Raw genomic sequence first — 12,500 nt, forward strand, 5'->3', positions numbered from 1 at the left:
CTCTGAACACAGGCTAAAAGTAACACGAGGGAAGGTGACACATGACCGACCTCTCTGGATTGTTCTTGCAACCTCCTGTGAATATACAGTTATTTCTAAATAAAGAGCAAAATAATAATAATAACAACACCAAGAGCTTCTGGATTTCCAAAGTGCTGGCCTATCTAGTTCACATCCAACCTGGAAGAGAAAAATAATTAGCGGCTCCCAGAGTACAAATTACACCGATCTGTAGTATTACTCAAATTTTCCTTGAAGCCCTTTATAGAAACAGAAAGACGTGTCTTATACGTTGATGATACCTGTATGTCTTATTCTTCCCAACTAGGCATATTCTTGTATTTCTTGAGTAGGTGGTTGTACTTCTCGAAAATGCTTTCTAGAGATGTACACAGGCAGCACAACTTGGAGTTACAGAGAATGAGACTGTGCTCTGAATTGAAGGTTCTTAACCCCACTGGGCCAGAGTTTGAGACTTGTCCCACACCTCAGGCAGGGAAAGGAGAGGAGCCCAGGTTTGCTGTAGCCACAGCAAGGAGACCACCCCCTGGGTGTAGGTACCAGTGCATGCCTCTGCTTCCTCTTTGAAATCTTTAAGTGCTTGGTCGGCGGCAGAATGAGACCATGCATGTTTAAAGACCAAGTTGGCAGCAAAGCAAATCCTTTAGAGGAACTGCTGTTCTCTGTATTAGGGGAGGAAGGGAATTTAGCCAGATCTCTGGTCACTTATCAAGTACGGTAGTTCCATAGGAGATGCGAGTATGAAATCCTAGCCTGTCCTCTGGGGGAGGGAATTGCAGGGAAATGCCAAGAGTAGCTCCACTTTCAGTGCCAGTGTAAAGATCACAGAGCCCAGAAACACAGATTACCCTGTGAAAACATTGAATTTTTGTTGTCTAGAGGAAGTAGGAGGCTCATGAGAAGCTGAAGGAGAAGAGCTAAGGAAAGAGCACACTGTACCTTTCATTTCAGTGTAATTATGAGCTGAAATGACCATTTTCACATCTAGTGAAGCTTCTGAGTCTAGTGTGCCGGGGTAGTTATCCCAACTCAAACATTGATATGGAGTTGTGTGAATTTTTTCCCCCTAGTCAATGGAGTTGGATAAAAGATTGCTGTAAATTTCTGGGGCAGGTGGCAAGCTGGTTTACGGAACGCAAGGCGATGAGAACCTCTGGCTTACGGAAAGTAGCATGAATTAATAATCATTTAATTGGCTCCTCCATTATGTTGCTGGTTTGGGAGATGGAAGTTTAGATGGAGGGGCTGTCAGTGGCACTTTAGCTAAGAGTTTGACAGTTGAGACACGGAGGTGGCGGCTGCCTTTGGCCTCTCCACAAGGAGTGAATGTCCAGCAGCAGCCCAGGCCCTCAGTGGGCTCACCTTGGGGCCCCCATAAGGAGGAAGATAAGCACTTTGGGGTATACCATCTCTATTTGCCACCCCACCATGAAGGAGAGAAATGCAGAAGAAACTTCCCAGAAACACGAACAGCTCAGCGCATTCCCAGGATCTCCCCAAGGGAGGTCTTTGGCCAAAGGGAGGCTGGCCTGCAGCACAGAATATCCATCATACCAACAGCCCCATTGGTGATGAGATGACTTCTGCTCATGAAATACAGAAACTACTTCTGAGTACTTTGGTTTTGGGGGAGGGCAAGTCCATGTCTTGGCTGATGATTGGAGGAAGCAAAAACTTCATTTCCAGTTTTTCTTCAGGTTTCTTTTTCACGAGGCCACTTCATGCCTTACCTCTCTTCAGAGCTGTACGGACAACATCACCAGGTGTGAAATGGGGCATTATGAGTCCACTGATGGTCTATGGTATTGCAAGTACATCTTTTAAATTTTCTGTGGCCAAAATTTCAGTGACTCAGGCTTTAATTTGTTAGTGAGGACTGGAATTGGAAGACTGGTTTTATCAGGTAAAGTTACAAAGGCTGTGTTTTCTACCATACTTGGCCATTCTATGAGCCTCCTAAGTTTATACTTTTCTAACCTCTTTTTTAAAGTAAGTCACTTCCTATATGAAACTGCTTGGCTTGTTTTATTCTGTCTGCTTGGAACATAAAATCTCAAGCAAAACTTGCATGATTACAGGTTGGCACTCCTTTTCTCCCAACTTCCTCTAATTAGTATGACAAGAGGGGTGACTTTTTAAATAATTACTTTGAGAGTTTAAATGCTTCCCAAAGAAATATTTTAAAAGCAAAGGGTATCTGGAAGTTGATGTCTCCATGCATACGTTATTTTCCCCCTTAAGGAAAGCCCTTTCCCCCCCTTCCTTCCTTAAGGAAGCCATGTACTGACTACTGTGTTTCATTAGGAATGAAATTATTTTGCCTCACATGTAGAGGAACCTAAGAGAATAAAATAGAGAGTCATGAATCAGGTCTGCCTCTCTCGGTATTTATCTTTGTCATTTGTAGTGTCCAGCCCATCACAGTTTAAGGGAAAATGGTGGCTTCTGGCCCAGAAAGCCAAGTTTGAAGTTTGTGTACTCCATAAGAAGGACATGCCAGTCCTTTCTGTCCCTTATCAAGCAAGTTGGGTAGCAAAGCTATAAACTCCTAACAAGCAAGTGCTTAAACCCCTTAGAAAGTTAGCCTGGCTAGGAATGCACGGCTCACATCCTATCAGGTCGTGGAAGGGTTTGACCCACCATTTCATTGTCGCTATTCCATCTGCCTAGCTTTATATAGAGTATGTAATCTATAACGCGTGCATTCACATGGCTCCTCACCACATTTCTATCCCCTTCCAAGTGCCAGGAGCCCAGCATGTTACCCGTGAAAGATTCGTTGAGATTTAACACATATTTTTGTATGATAGAACTGCCAAAATGAGAAAATTGCTTTAACCAGCAAAGTAAAAAAATACCACCTGATGTTTTGCACAGTATGGATCCAAATATCAACTTTTTCACGGACAGTTGAATTTAAATGCTGAACTATTTAATTAGAATATTAAAAATAATATAACTTCCTGACAACCTTAGAAAATGGGAAAGTGGTCCATTTTATTCTAGTCTTCTTTCCTAGTACCAATTTTTTACATAGTTATATCATGATGTAATGCATATTTTATCTGATTTTTCTTCTGATTAACATTCTTGAGAACTTTTCCACATTGGTTCACAGCTCTTATTTTTAATGTCTTCTGATAACCAGTAGAGTAGCTATACCATTGTTTACTTGACCATGCCCTGTTGTAAGAGACTACATTGCTTCCAGTTCATTTTGTCATTATTGTAAAAACCACTACAGGTAGTAACCCTTCAAGTTGTTTGGCTTTCTGTTGCCAGGATAAACCAAAGGTTCCAGGCACTGTTTAAATTGAAGTGCGTGTATTTCCAATTAACTACTATGATGTCATAGTGGCCTTAAAGTGACCAGTAATTGATTTTTTAAATAATGTTTCCTAGACTCTCTCCTAGAATTTAAGTTAAAGTTTAGAAAAGTCTTCAAAAGCAGAAAACCGCAATACTTTCTCTCTTGGTATTCATACAACCTCATTTACTTAGGCCTACAATGTATGCTAGTGACGAACTAAAATAGAAATTGATTTTAAGACTCTGGCCCTTTTGAAGTAGTTCAGTGGGAAGCAGCTTGAGAAATCGTCAGACTGTCTGTGGCCTGTAGTAAACCCTTATCCAGCCTGCTGATGGAGAACTTGTACAGCTGTTGGCACATCTACAGAAATTGTATAAAGACATGGGTGCCATGTCTTGATAGGGATTGACATATTAATATTGGGGGTCAAGCTAGGAGGGAGCTGCTGGACTAGTTAACCTCTTAGGAGCAGTCCCATATCACCCAGGGAAACACAATGGGATTGTAACTGGGTGTTAATAGATTCTAAGAATGGCACAGCTTTATCTTTAGGAAGTGAGCTAGTGAGCTGCAGGTGGCTAATGTCTACCACTAGACAGATCTGATCTAATAAACATGCAGGCTGTCCAGGATAGAAGGAAGCTGAGCTCCAGAAGTTTTTACACCAGCAGGTGCAGCATTTTCATATTACAGCATGGCTGGTGTATTACTGGGGAGAAAGAGGTATGAGGGAGAGAGTGCCAATTTTATTTTTTAAAGCACTTTATAAGGATTCCTTAGCTTGAGCTCACAAAGGAAGCTTTACAATTCCAGAGAAGTTAAGGAGTTTGAAAATTAAAAAAAAAAAAAGTAATAAAAGTTCCCCTCTCCATGCAGGGGGAAAGGATAGTGGCTTCTGAAACCAGAATGCTCACCTCTGCAACCTTGTCACAATTCATCATTCATTCAGCATTGAAAGAAGAGGGTGGGCTCTGGTCAGACAAGGAAGCTAATGCCACACTGGGCTACCCTATGTTTGCCCTTCAGCTCCCAGTGAGTGGGATGAGTTGGGTGGTCTCATCCTTGGTGGTCTCCTCCTTAGGGCTCATCCACCCACACGGCCTCACAACTGCACATTTGACCACCTTTCTAAAGGGTGTTAGTGGCAGACTGAGGGCATTTACAAGATGATGGCATGGTCTTATAAAAGAAAAATGTTGTTTCAGGTTGGGCAGAGTAACAAAAAGACAGGGAGTGGGTGTTTGGAATGGAATCCGTATCTTGGTTTGCCTCTAATGGAAGGAGGAGCGGGTGGCAGCTCTTTCCTAACTATAAGTGCAGAGCCTAACTAATGCCTACAGGTCGGAGGTGGAAATAGGGAAGGGGTTGGGGAAGGGATGGCTGAACCAAATAAAGTAAACACCTAATGCCTCCTCTCACCCCATCTGTAGAATGCTTTTGAACTGTTAATATATAGAGGATAATCAGTAAGCAAAAATGAAAAATGATGGAGAATGAGGAACTTTCTGGGAGTCAGGGGGCACTTAATTCCCTGACCCATTAGTTAAGGACTCCTGTTGTGGTAGTGTTCAGGCAGGGGCCCATCACACTGTGAGGTCGAAAACCTGCGACACAGGGTTCCTTTGAGGGGCCAGGGGATGGGAAGTGGGCCATGGGGGAACCGGTCTAGAATGTTACAGCACCTAGTTAATCGGCAGCCATTCCATCACATTAAATATCCAGCCGTCATGTATTACCTTTCAAGTGAAAATGAATAACTCCCATTAAGAGCAAAATGGGTTTGAAGTCGATTCGAGACAGATTAAAGTACTGTTATGAATGTGTGTGTTGGGAGGAGGAGGGGTCTGTGTATAAAATGCTTGTCCTTGTACTTTTTAAATAATAGATGCCCTACAAACTTATGCAGACCAGGTTACCAAGATACTGGGGTTTAAAGGTCACAAGATGTGCATTCTGGGAAGACTATCAACTTCCTGGAATATTTCCTGCATTTAGCAATTCTTTCTTCAAAATTATTTGTGGCCTTATGATTTTAATGAATAAAATTGATTTTCTAAAATTGTTTATTAAAAGGCACATCTATAATGAGAGCATCTTGGTATCCACGTCAGAACAAATTTCAAAGCTGAGCCTAAAGTAGAAACACAAGCTAGGTAACTAGACTGGGTGATACAGACAGCTTTTGCACTTAAGGGTAAAAATTAGGCTTTCTAAACCAAGGACCTCAATAGCAAGTCAAATTCTTTTTCAATGAGGGGAATGGGTATATATTTCTCCCAACCATTTTCAGGATTTTAAAAATCATTCGTAGCAAAATTCTGAAAAAGGAAATTCTGTGTTCACAAGTGAGAGAACCATCCTTAGATACTGACCAGGTTTTAGAATGACCACATCCACTCCTGGTGAGATTTGTGTTTATGCTGGAGAAGCACTGCTGATCCTTGTTAAACCTTTAACCCAGTGGTTTTCTCATCAAATTCTTCCAGATCCTTTTCTGTATTTCAGAGAACTCCTTCCACCCACGTTTCTGTACCTATTGTTTGCTTCTTAAGTCTCATATGACTCTCCTCATTAATTAATGTTTTGGTTGTTTTTTTGGTGAAATGGGGCATGGTTTGGGCAAGCAGAGAGGAGACTTTCCCTCTTACCACCTACTCAGAATAAACGCTTGTGTCTGGAGCATTGGCTAGATTATATGTTGGATTCATGCCCTACGTCTTTCACTCTTCAATTACTTTTTCCCCAAAAGCAGGTTGCTAAACTCAAACTTGATTTTTCCCCCCAAGTATTTATATGCGGATATCCATGTGAACCTTTCTCAGGTCACATGTGTCATGTCTCCTGTGATGTGCTGTGCTGTGATTCCAAGAGCTGGGAAAATAAAGTTGAGCTCACATAGTTGAGGACTTCTGTGAAAGCAGAGTATGTCTGGGTACTCAGGTTGACTAGCCATTTGGTAAGACTCCCTACCCACTCTCAACCCGACTGCCCCCCATAGGCCAGCAGATTGTGTCTTGATTGGGGGGAAGTCATAATACAATGAATTTAGCTTAATCCAACTCAGAGCCTTTTAGTCCCTTTTTTTTTTTTTTTTTCTCAGCATTCAGTTGTTAAAGTAGTGACAGAAATTCATGGGGGAAAAAGGAACACTTGCTTCTTTTCCAGTGTGCTTGATAAGTCAGTCCGGATGCTCATCCTACTTGAGTTTTGGTGTTTCAAGAAAATCCTGTGCTATAAATGAATGTTGATTTTCACCCAACACAAACCCTCTGGGAGCTGGCCTGGTCTGGCTGCTGTATCGCATCTTCTGCTTTTCCTTCCAGCATCGTCCAGCCAAGCAGAGAAGGAGCTGACAGATTCTCCAGCGACCTCCAAACGCATCTCCTTCACAGGTAGCTCAGAATCTCCTCTTTCTTCAAAGCGACCTAAAACAACAGAGGAGACCAAATCAGAGCAGGTGAGACGGGAAGGGGCTCTGCTGGTTGGGGGAGGGGGAGAGCATTCTAGACACCAGTGGGGAACACACTTTTGGGTGGGTGGGCTTGGGGCAGACACAGGCACTGGTGGGAACTGAAGATTCAGCCAGAGGGGTGGATGTATCCCCCACAGATGTACCAGTGTCCCTACTGCAAGTACAGCAATGCTGACGTCAACCGCCTCCGGGTGCACGCCATGACGCAGCATTCCGTGCAGCCCATGCTGCGTTGCCCCCTGTGCCAGGACATGCTCAACAACAAGATCCACCTCCAGCTGCACCTCACCCACCTCCACAGCGTGGCACCTGACTGCGTGGAGAAACTCATTATGACGGTAAGGCAGCCGGCAGCAAGACCTGTGGCTTCTCTTTCCCGAGGTCAAAGGTGATGCAGTAACATGGAGGAGATTCTGTTTTGTTGGGTGAGAAAGCCAGTGTAGAGTTGGAAATATCAAAAATGGCCCTAGACCTCTGTTCTTCTGTACCTGCCTTCGACTGGGTACGACCATGGTGTGACTGTAGCCCAAAGCATTGAATGTGTATGTGTTTCTCCACCTTCCCTTATTATCCTTCCTCCTGGTCTGATGCAGAGATTAGCTAACCACTTACATAAAGATATTGTTATTTAGACTCTGCAAACCTTCAATAAGTTGGTCATGTTCTAGGTTGCTGTTAGTCTCATTTCATCCTCACAACAGCCTTGTTTAAAAAATAAAGGTTTGGACATGTTCACATTAACAGCTGAGGAAACTGAGGCTCAGAGAGTTTAGCTGACTTGATGCCACTTGTAAGTGGTAGGGTTGAAATTTGAACCCACATTTTCCCGCTCTAGGGGTGTGACCCTGTAATGTGGGCACTTCTCAAGCCAATATCTGAATTCTCGGAGCAGTAGAATGGTCAGTGGGATAGCATGTGTTGACTCATGGACGAGGGCTTTGCATTTTCAACACGCTATTGCTACACCTGCAGGTTTTAAAAGCATGGCTCTAAGTGGCTACTGTAGCTCGGCCCAAAAGGTTAGCATAAAGATTTAATTGTAATGTGAAAACTTTCCAAATTCCACAGGTGATACTAATATCCTGCTTTTCTATCTGTGATGGGGCTGCTGTACAAGCCCATTCCTGATTACTAGAGGAAAAGCTACCAAAGAGAATTATTCTCACCTCTAACTTATTTCAACAGTGGAGTAATAGGTTAATTTGATGGCCTTTTCATGTACAGATTCCCAGGGAGGTAGTCGGTTCAGAATTCCATGTTATAACGTGCAGGTTACAAACATATAACCTCTAGGCATTTCCTATTCCATTTGGTTATGCAAGATGAATGAATAATGTTCTAAGTGATGTTTAGTCGTGGGGAACATATAATTAATGCATCAAGAGAACTTTAGCAGCTAATAGGAAACTTGAAGGTGACCCAGCATAAGTTTCATCTCAGAGATCTTTCAAGTATAAATTCCCTTTCCGTGGGTGTTTTCAGATAGACTGGTGAACACTGTGTAAAGATTCTCTGTGAGTGGAGACCGTTTTTTTGGATGGGTAGGTTTCTGTGTTACAGGTATTGGCATTCTCACCAGCCTTGGAAATAACAAGGGGATTTTCTCAGGCCTCATCACACTTCCCACTGATGGCCTGGAACCATAAGAGCCTGAAGGAACAGAAAGTGATATGGGAAGCATTTTTAGTACTTAATGGCATCTTTCTTCTCCTCAGGTGATAATTTTTCCTATTTGATATAAGTCTGGTCTAGAAAATATGAGCCTATAATAATCTGTATGACTGGTTTACATTAAACAGTAGGTTTCCTTTATACATCCCTAGGGACTATAATATAAATTATATTTCAAATATCCATTGTTTGTCATATTTTTATAACAGTGAAAGTGAGGTGCATTTCACATAAGTGAGTCTGGTGGTCATTATGAATCTTCTTCATTTACCAACGGAGCCTTCAAGGACAACATGTAACTACTGTGTTCCTGGGGTACCAATCCCTAAGATAATTCTGGATGTTACTCACTAGCACCTTCTCAGCAGTGATTCTCGACCTTTTTAGAGACTCCAATAAAAGTGATTCTGTAGACTTACTGGGTTATTCTATGCACAGTAAAGTTGGACAACCACTGTTAAGACCACCATTGAGTATTCTGCATATACAAAACTGTGTATACTGCCAGGGAGCATAAGAATACCTTAAAATTCATACATGGAACCAGGTTTATAAACCCTGTTCTAGAAGAATCCCTGACAACATAATTATATAGGAGAAGCATGATCCCTAAAAGGGTTGTACTTGGTACTTTGTACTGAAACCCCTGTGTACCTTATCTTCCCACAGCAGACAATGGAGATTTTTTCTATAGAAATGTAGGCTTTTTTTTAAGTTCTTTTTTTTAATTCCACTATAGTTAACATTGTTATATTAGTTTCAGGTGTACAGTGTAGCAATTCAACAGTTCTATACATTATTCAGTGCTCATCATGATAAATGTATTCTTAATTCCCTTCACCTATTTCCCCATCCCCCACCTCCCCTCTGGTAACCATCAGTTTGGTCTCTATAGTTAAGAGTCTTTTTCTTGGATTGCCTCCCTCCCTCCCTCCCCCCACACCTTTGTTTATCTGTTATGTTTCTTAAATTCCACAGATGAGTGAAATCATGTGGTATTTGTCTTTCTCTGACTTATTTCGCTTAACATTACACTTTCTAGACCCATCCATTTTGGTGCAAATGGCAACATTTCGTTTTTTGTTGTTTTTTTTTTAATGGCTGAATAATACTCCATTGTGTATATATACCACATCTTCTTTATCCATTTATCAATCAGTGGACACTTAGGCTGCTTCCATAGTCTGGCTATTGCAAATAATGCTGGAATAAACATAAGGATACTTATATCCTTTCCAATTAGTGTTTTTGTATTCTTTGGGTAAACACCCAGTAGTATGATTACTGGATCATAGGGTAATTCTATTTTTAACTTTTTGGGAAACCTCCATACTGTTTTCCACAGTGACGATACCAGTTTGCATTCCCACCAACAGTGCCTGAGTTTTCCTTTTTCTCCATGTCCTCGCCAACACTTGCTGTTCCTTGTGTTTTTGATTGTAGCCATTCTAGGAGGTGTGAGGTGGTATCTCATTTTAGTTTTAATTTGCATTTCCCTGGCAATGAGTGGTGCTGAACATCTTTTCATGTGTCTGTTAGCCATCTGTATCTCTTTGGAGAAGTGTTTGTTCATGTCTTCTGCCCATTTTTTAATTGGTTTATTTGGGGGGGGGTTTAGGTTATATAAGTTCTGTACATATTTTGGATACTAACCCTTCATTGGATATATCATTTGCAAATATCTCCTCCCATTTAGTAGGCTGTCTTTTTAGTTTTGTTCCTTCACTGGAAGGAAGTGAAGCCTTTTATTTCGATGTAGTCCCAAGAGTTTATTTTGTCTTTTATTTCCCCTGCCTCGGGAGACATATCTAGAAAAATGCAGCTATAGCCAATGTTAGAGAAATTACTGCCTGTGCTCTCTTAAATAATTTTTATGGTTTCAGTTCTCACATTTAGGTCTTTCATGCATTTTGGATTTAATGTTTGTATGGTGTAAGGAAGCGATCCATTTTCATTCTTTTGCATGTTGCTGCCCAGCTTTCCCATCATCATTTGTTGAAGAGACTGTCTTTTCCCATTGTATATTCTTTTCTCCTTTGTCACAGATTAATTGATCATATAACTGTGGGTTCATTTCTGGGTTTTCTATTCTGTTTCATTGAACTGTGTGTCTTTTTGTGCCAGTACCATACTGCTTTGATTACTACTAACTTGAAGTATGGAATTGTGATATCTTCAGTTCTTTTTCAAGAATTACTTTGGCAATTCAGGGTCTTTTGTGATTCCATACAAATTTTAGGATTGTGAAAAATGTTGTTGGTATTTTGATAGGGATTGCATTAAATGTGTAGATTACTTTGAGTAGTATAGACATTTTAACAATATTTGTTCTTCCAATCCATGAGCATGGAATGTCTTTCCATTTCTTGGTGTCGTCTTCAGTTTCTTTCATCAATGTTTTAAGTTTTCAGAGTACAGGACTTTTACCTTCTTGGTTAAGTATATTCCTAGGTACTTCATTATTTTTGGTGCACTTATAAATGGGACTGTTTTTACTAGAAATGTAGACATTTCTGAAAAGTGTGCAAATTGTGGGAAAGGTTCTGATTATAGGAAGTCACTTTGCTAGCAGCAAGAGAAAGTTAGTGGATTCAGAAACAAAGTTGAAAGTTATGAGAAATATAATCATATGAGGGTTTTACTCTTAAAGGTATATGTAAAGATGGTTTAATACCCTCTGTCTGCATTAGAAGATGGAGTTATTGCCTGGCTGTCAGTATTGAATTGGTTTTTCAAGCTCTGAGGATGGTTTGCATTGAGGTGATGAAGTATTTCCATTTTGATCCTTTAGTTCAGCAGGAAAAGATGAGCAATCAGGGTTAGAGGAGAATTGATGGCTGTAGCTTAGGGGGAATCCATAATCCTGTTTGAGGACTGAAGTTTGCCCTCCTGAATCAAAACAGATACCACTGTGCTTCCTCTGAAAAGTTTGGTGTTAAAATGGAATTTGTAATTATTTTATAACCAAGTGATTATAATAAGCCTGTGGTGACAATCATGCTCCTGGAGGGCATTTTGCTGTAAATTTATTAAAAAATTGGCCATGGGAAAGTATTGGTTGGACTTTCTGACTGTATGTTTGTTTGTTCCTGGTCAGCTGGAACAGGAAACTCTGAAAACAGCATGATGAGAAATGTCCCTCAAATCAGAGCTCCAGTTTAAAATTTTTTTTTAATGTTTATTTATTTTTGAGAGAGGGAGACACAGAATCTGAAACGGGCTCCGGGCTCTGAGCTGTCAGCACAGAGCCCGATGTGGGGCTCGAACCCACACAGTGTGAGATCATGACCTGAGCCGAAGTCAGAAGCTTAACCAACTGAGCCACCCAGGTGCCCCAGAGTTCCAGTTTTCAAAAGCATATCATTAAGGAATGGCCAGTGTATAGTCATTCATCCTCCAAAAGGAGAAAGTTATGTCTGCCTTGTCCCCAAGTGGCCAGGATGAATGGTGGTAAGAGGAGTGACTTTCCTTCCTTGTCAAATGGTTTGACTATTAGCTGCAGTTGGCTGTAGAATAGGAAAAGCTGGCAAAATCTACCACACAGACAATTCTTGATAGACGTTGGGTATGTCCCGGGTATCTAAAGCTATAAATTCGGATAAACATTTTCTGCTTTCTGGGTCCAAGGTCACAAGATTTGGCTTGAATTGGGTTTCAGTTCTTCTAAAAGTAAATTTCACTCTGATAAATGGAAATAGATTACTTTCTACACAATGTCTTTCCGTTCAGTTGTAAATGGAGAGTGTTTTGAGGAGGCTTCATTTAATAATACCTTATCAGACAGCTTTCAGGAACCTGCAGTGTCTAATATGTCTGTTGCTATGGTAACAGCTGCTTGCTTATGCTCTGCATGTCATATCTGTGTCTTCCATGGGCCCCCTTCTTACCGATGAAGGGGCTTGAAAATATTCTCCACTGGGAACAATCGCAGCTCTGGTCCTCCACTATGGAAACTGCACCCGCAGCACTTCATTCTGCTTGGCCTATTGGAAACAGACCTCCAAAGAGTGTTTTTATACACGTCAT

General features: G+C 41.2%; 1 protein-coding gene across 6 annotated transcripts in view; it reads left to right on the forward strand.

Annotated features, from left to right (window-relative positions):
- ZFHX3 (zinc finger homeobox 3) overlaps positions 1-12,500 on the forward strand; it is a 250,490-nt gene that overhangs the window by 215,369 nt on the left and 22,621 nt on the right. For all 6 annotated transcript variants that reach the window (XR_009255864.1, XM_058707421.1, XM_058707417.1 and 3 more), the window contains 2 exons: positions 6,655-6,788; positions 6,941-7,141. Coding sequence is in view for 5 of the 6 variants with exons in the window: in XM_058707421.1 (XP_058563404.1) it covers positions 6,655-6,788; positions 6,941-7,141 (335 nt within the window). In the remaining variant the exon portion in view is untranslated. The remainder of the gene's footprint in view (positions 1-6,654; positions 6,789-6,940; positions 7,142-12,500) is intronic.

Source organism: Neofelis nebulosa, chromosome 17, assembly GCF_028018385.1.
Source record: "Neofelis nebulosa isolate mNeoNeb1 chromosome 17, mNeoNeb1.pri, whole genome shotgun sequence".
NCBI lineage: Eukaryota > Metazoa > Chordata > Mammalia > Carnivora > Felidae > Neofelis > Neofelis nebulosa.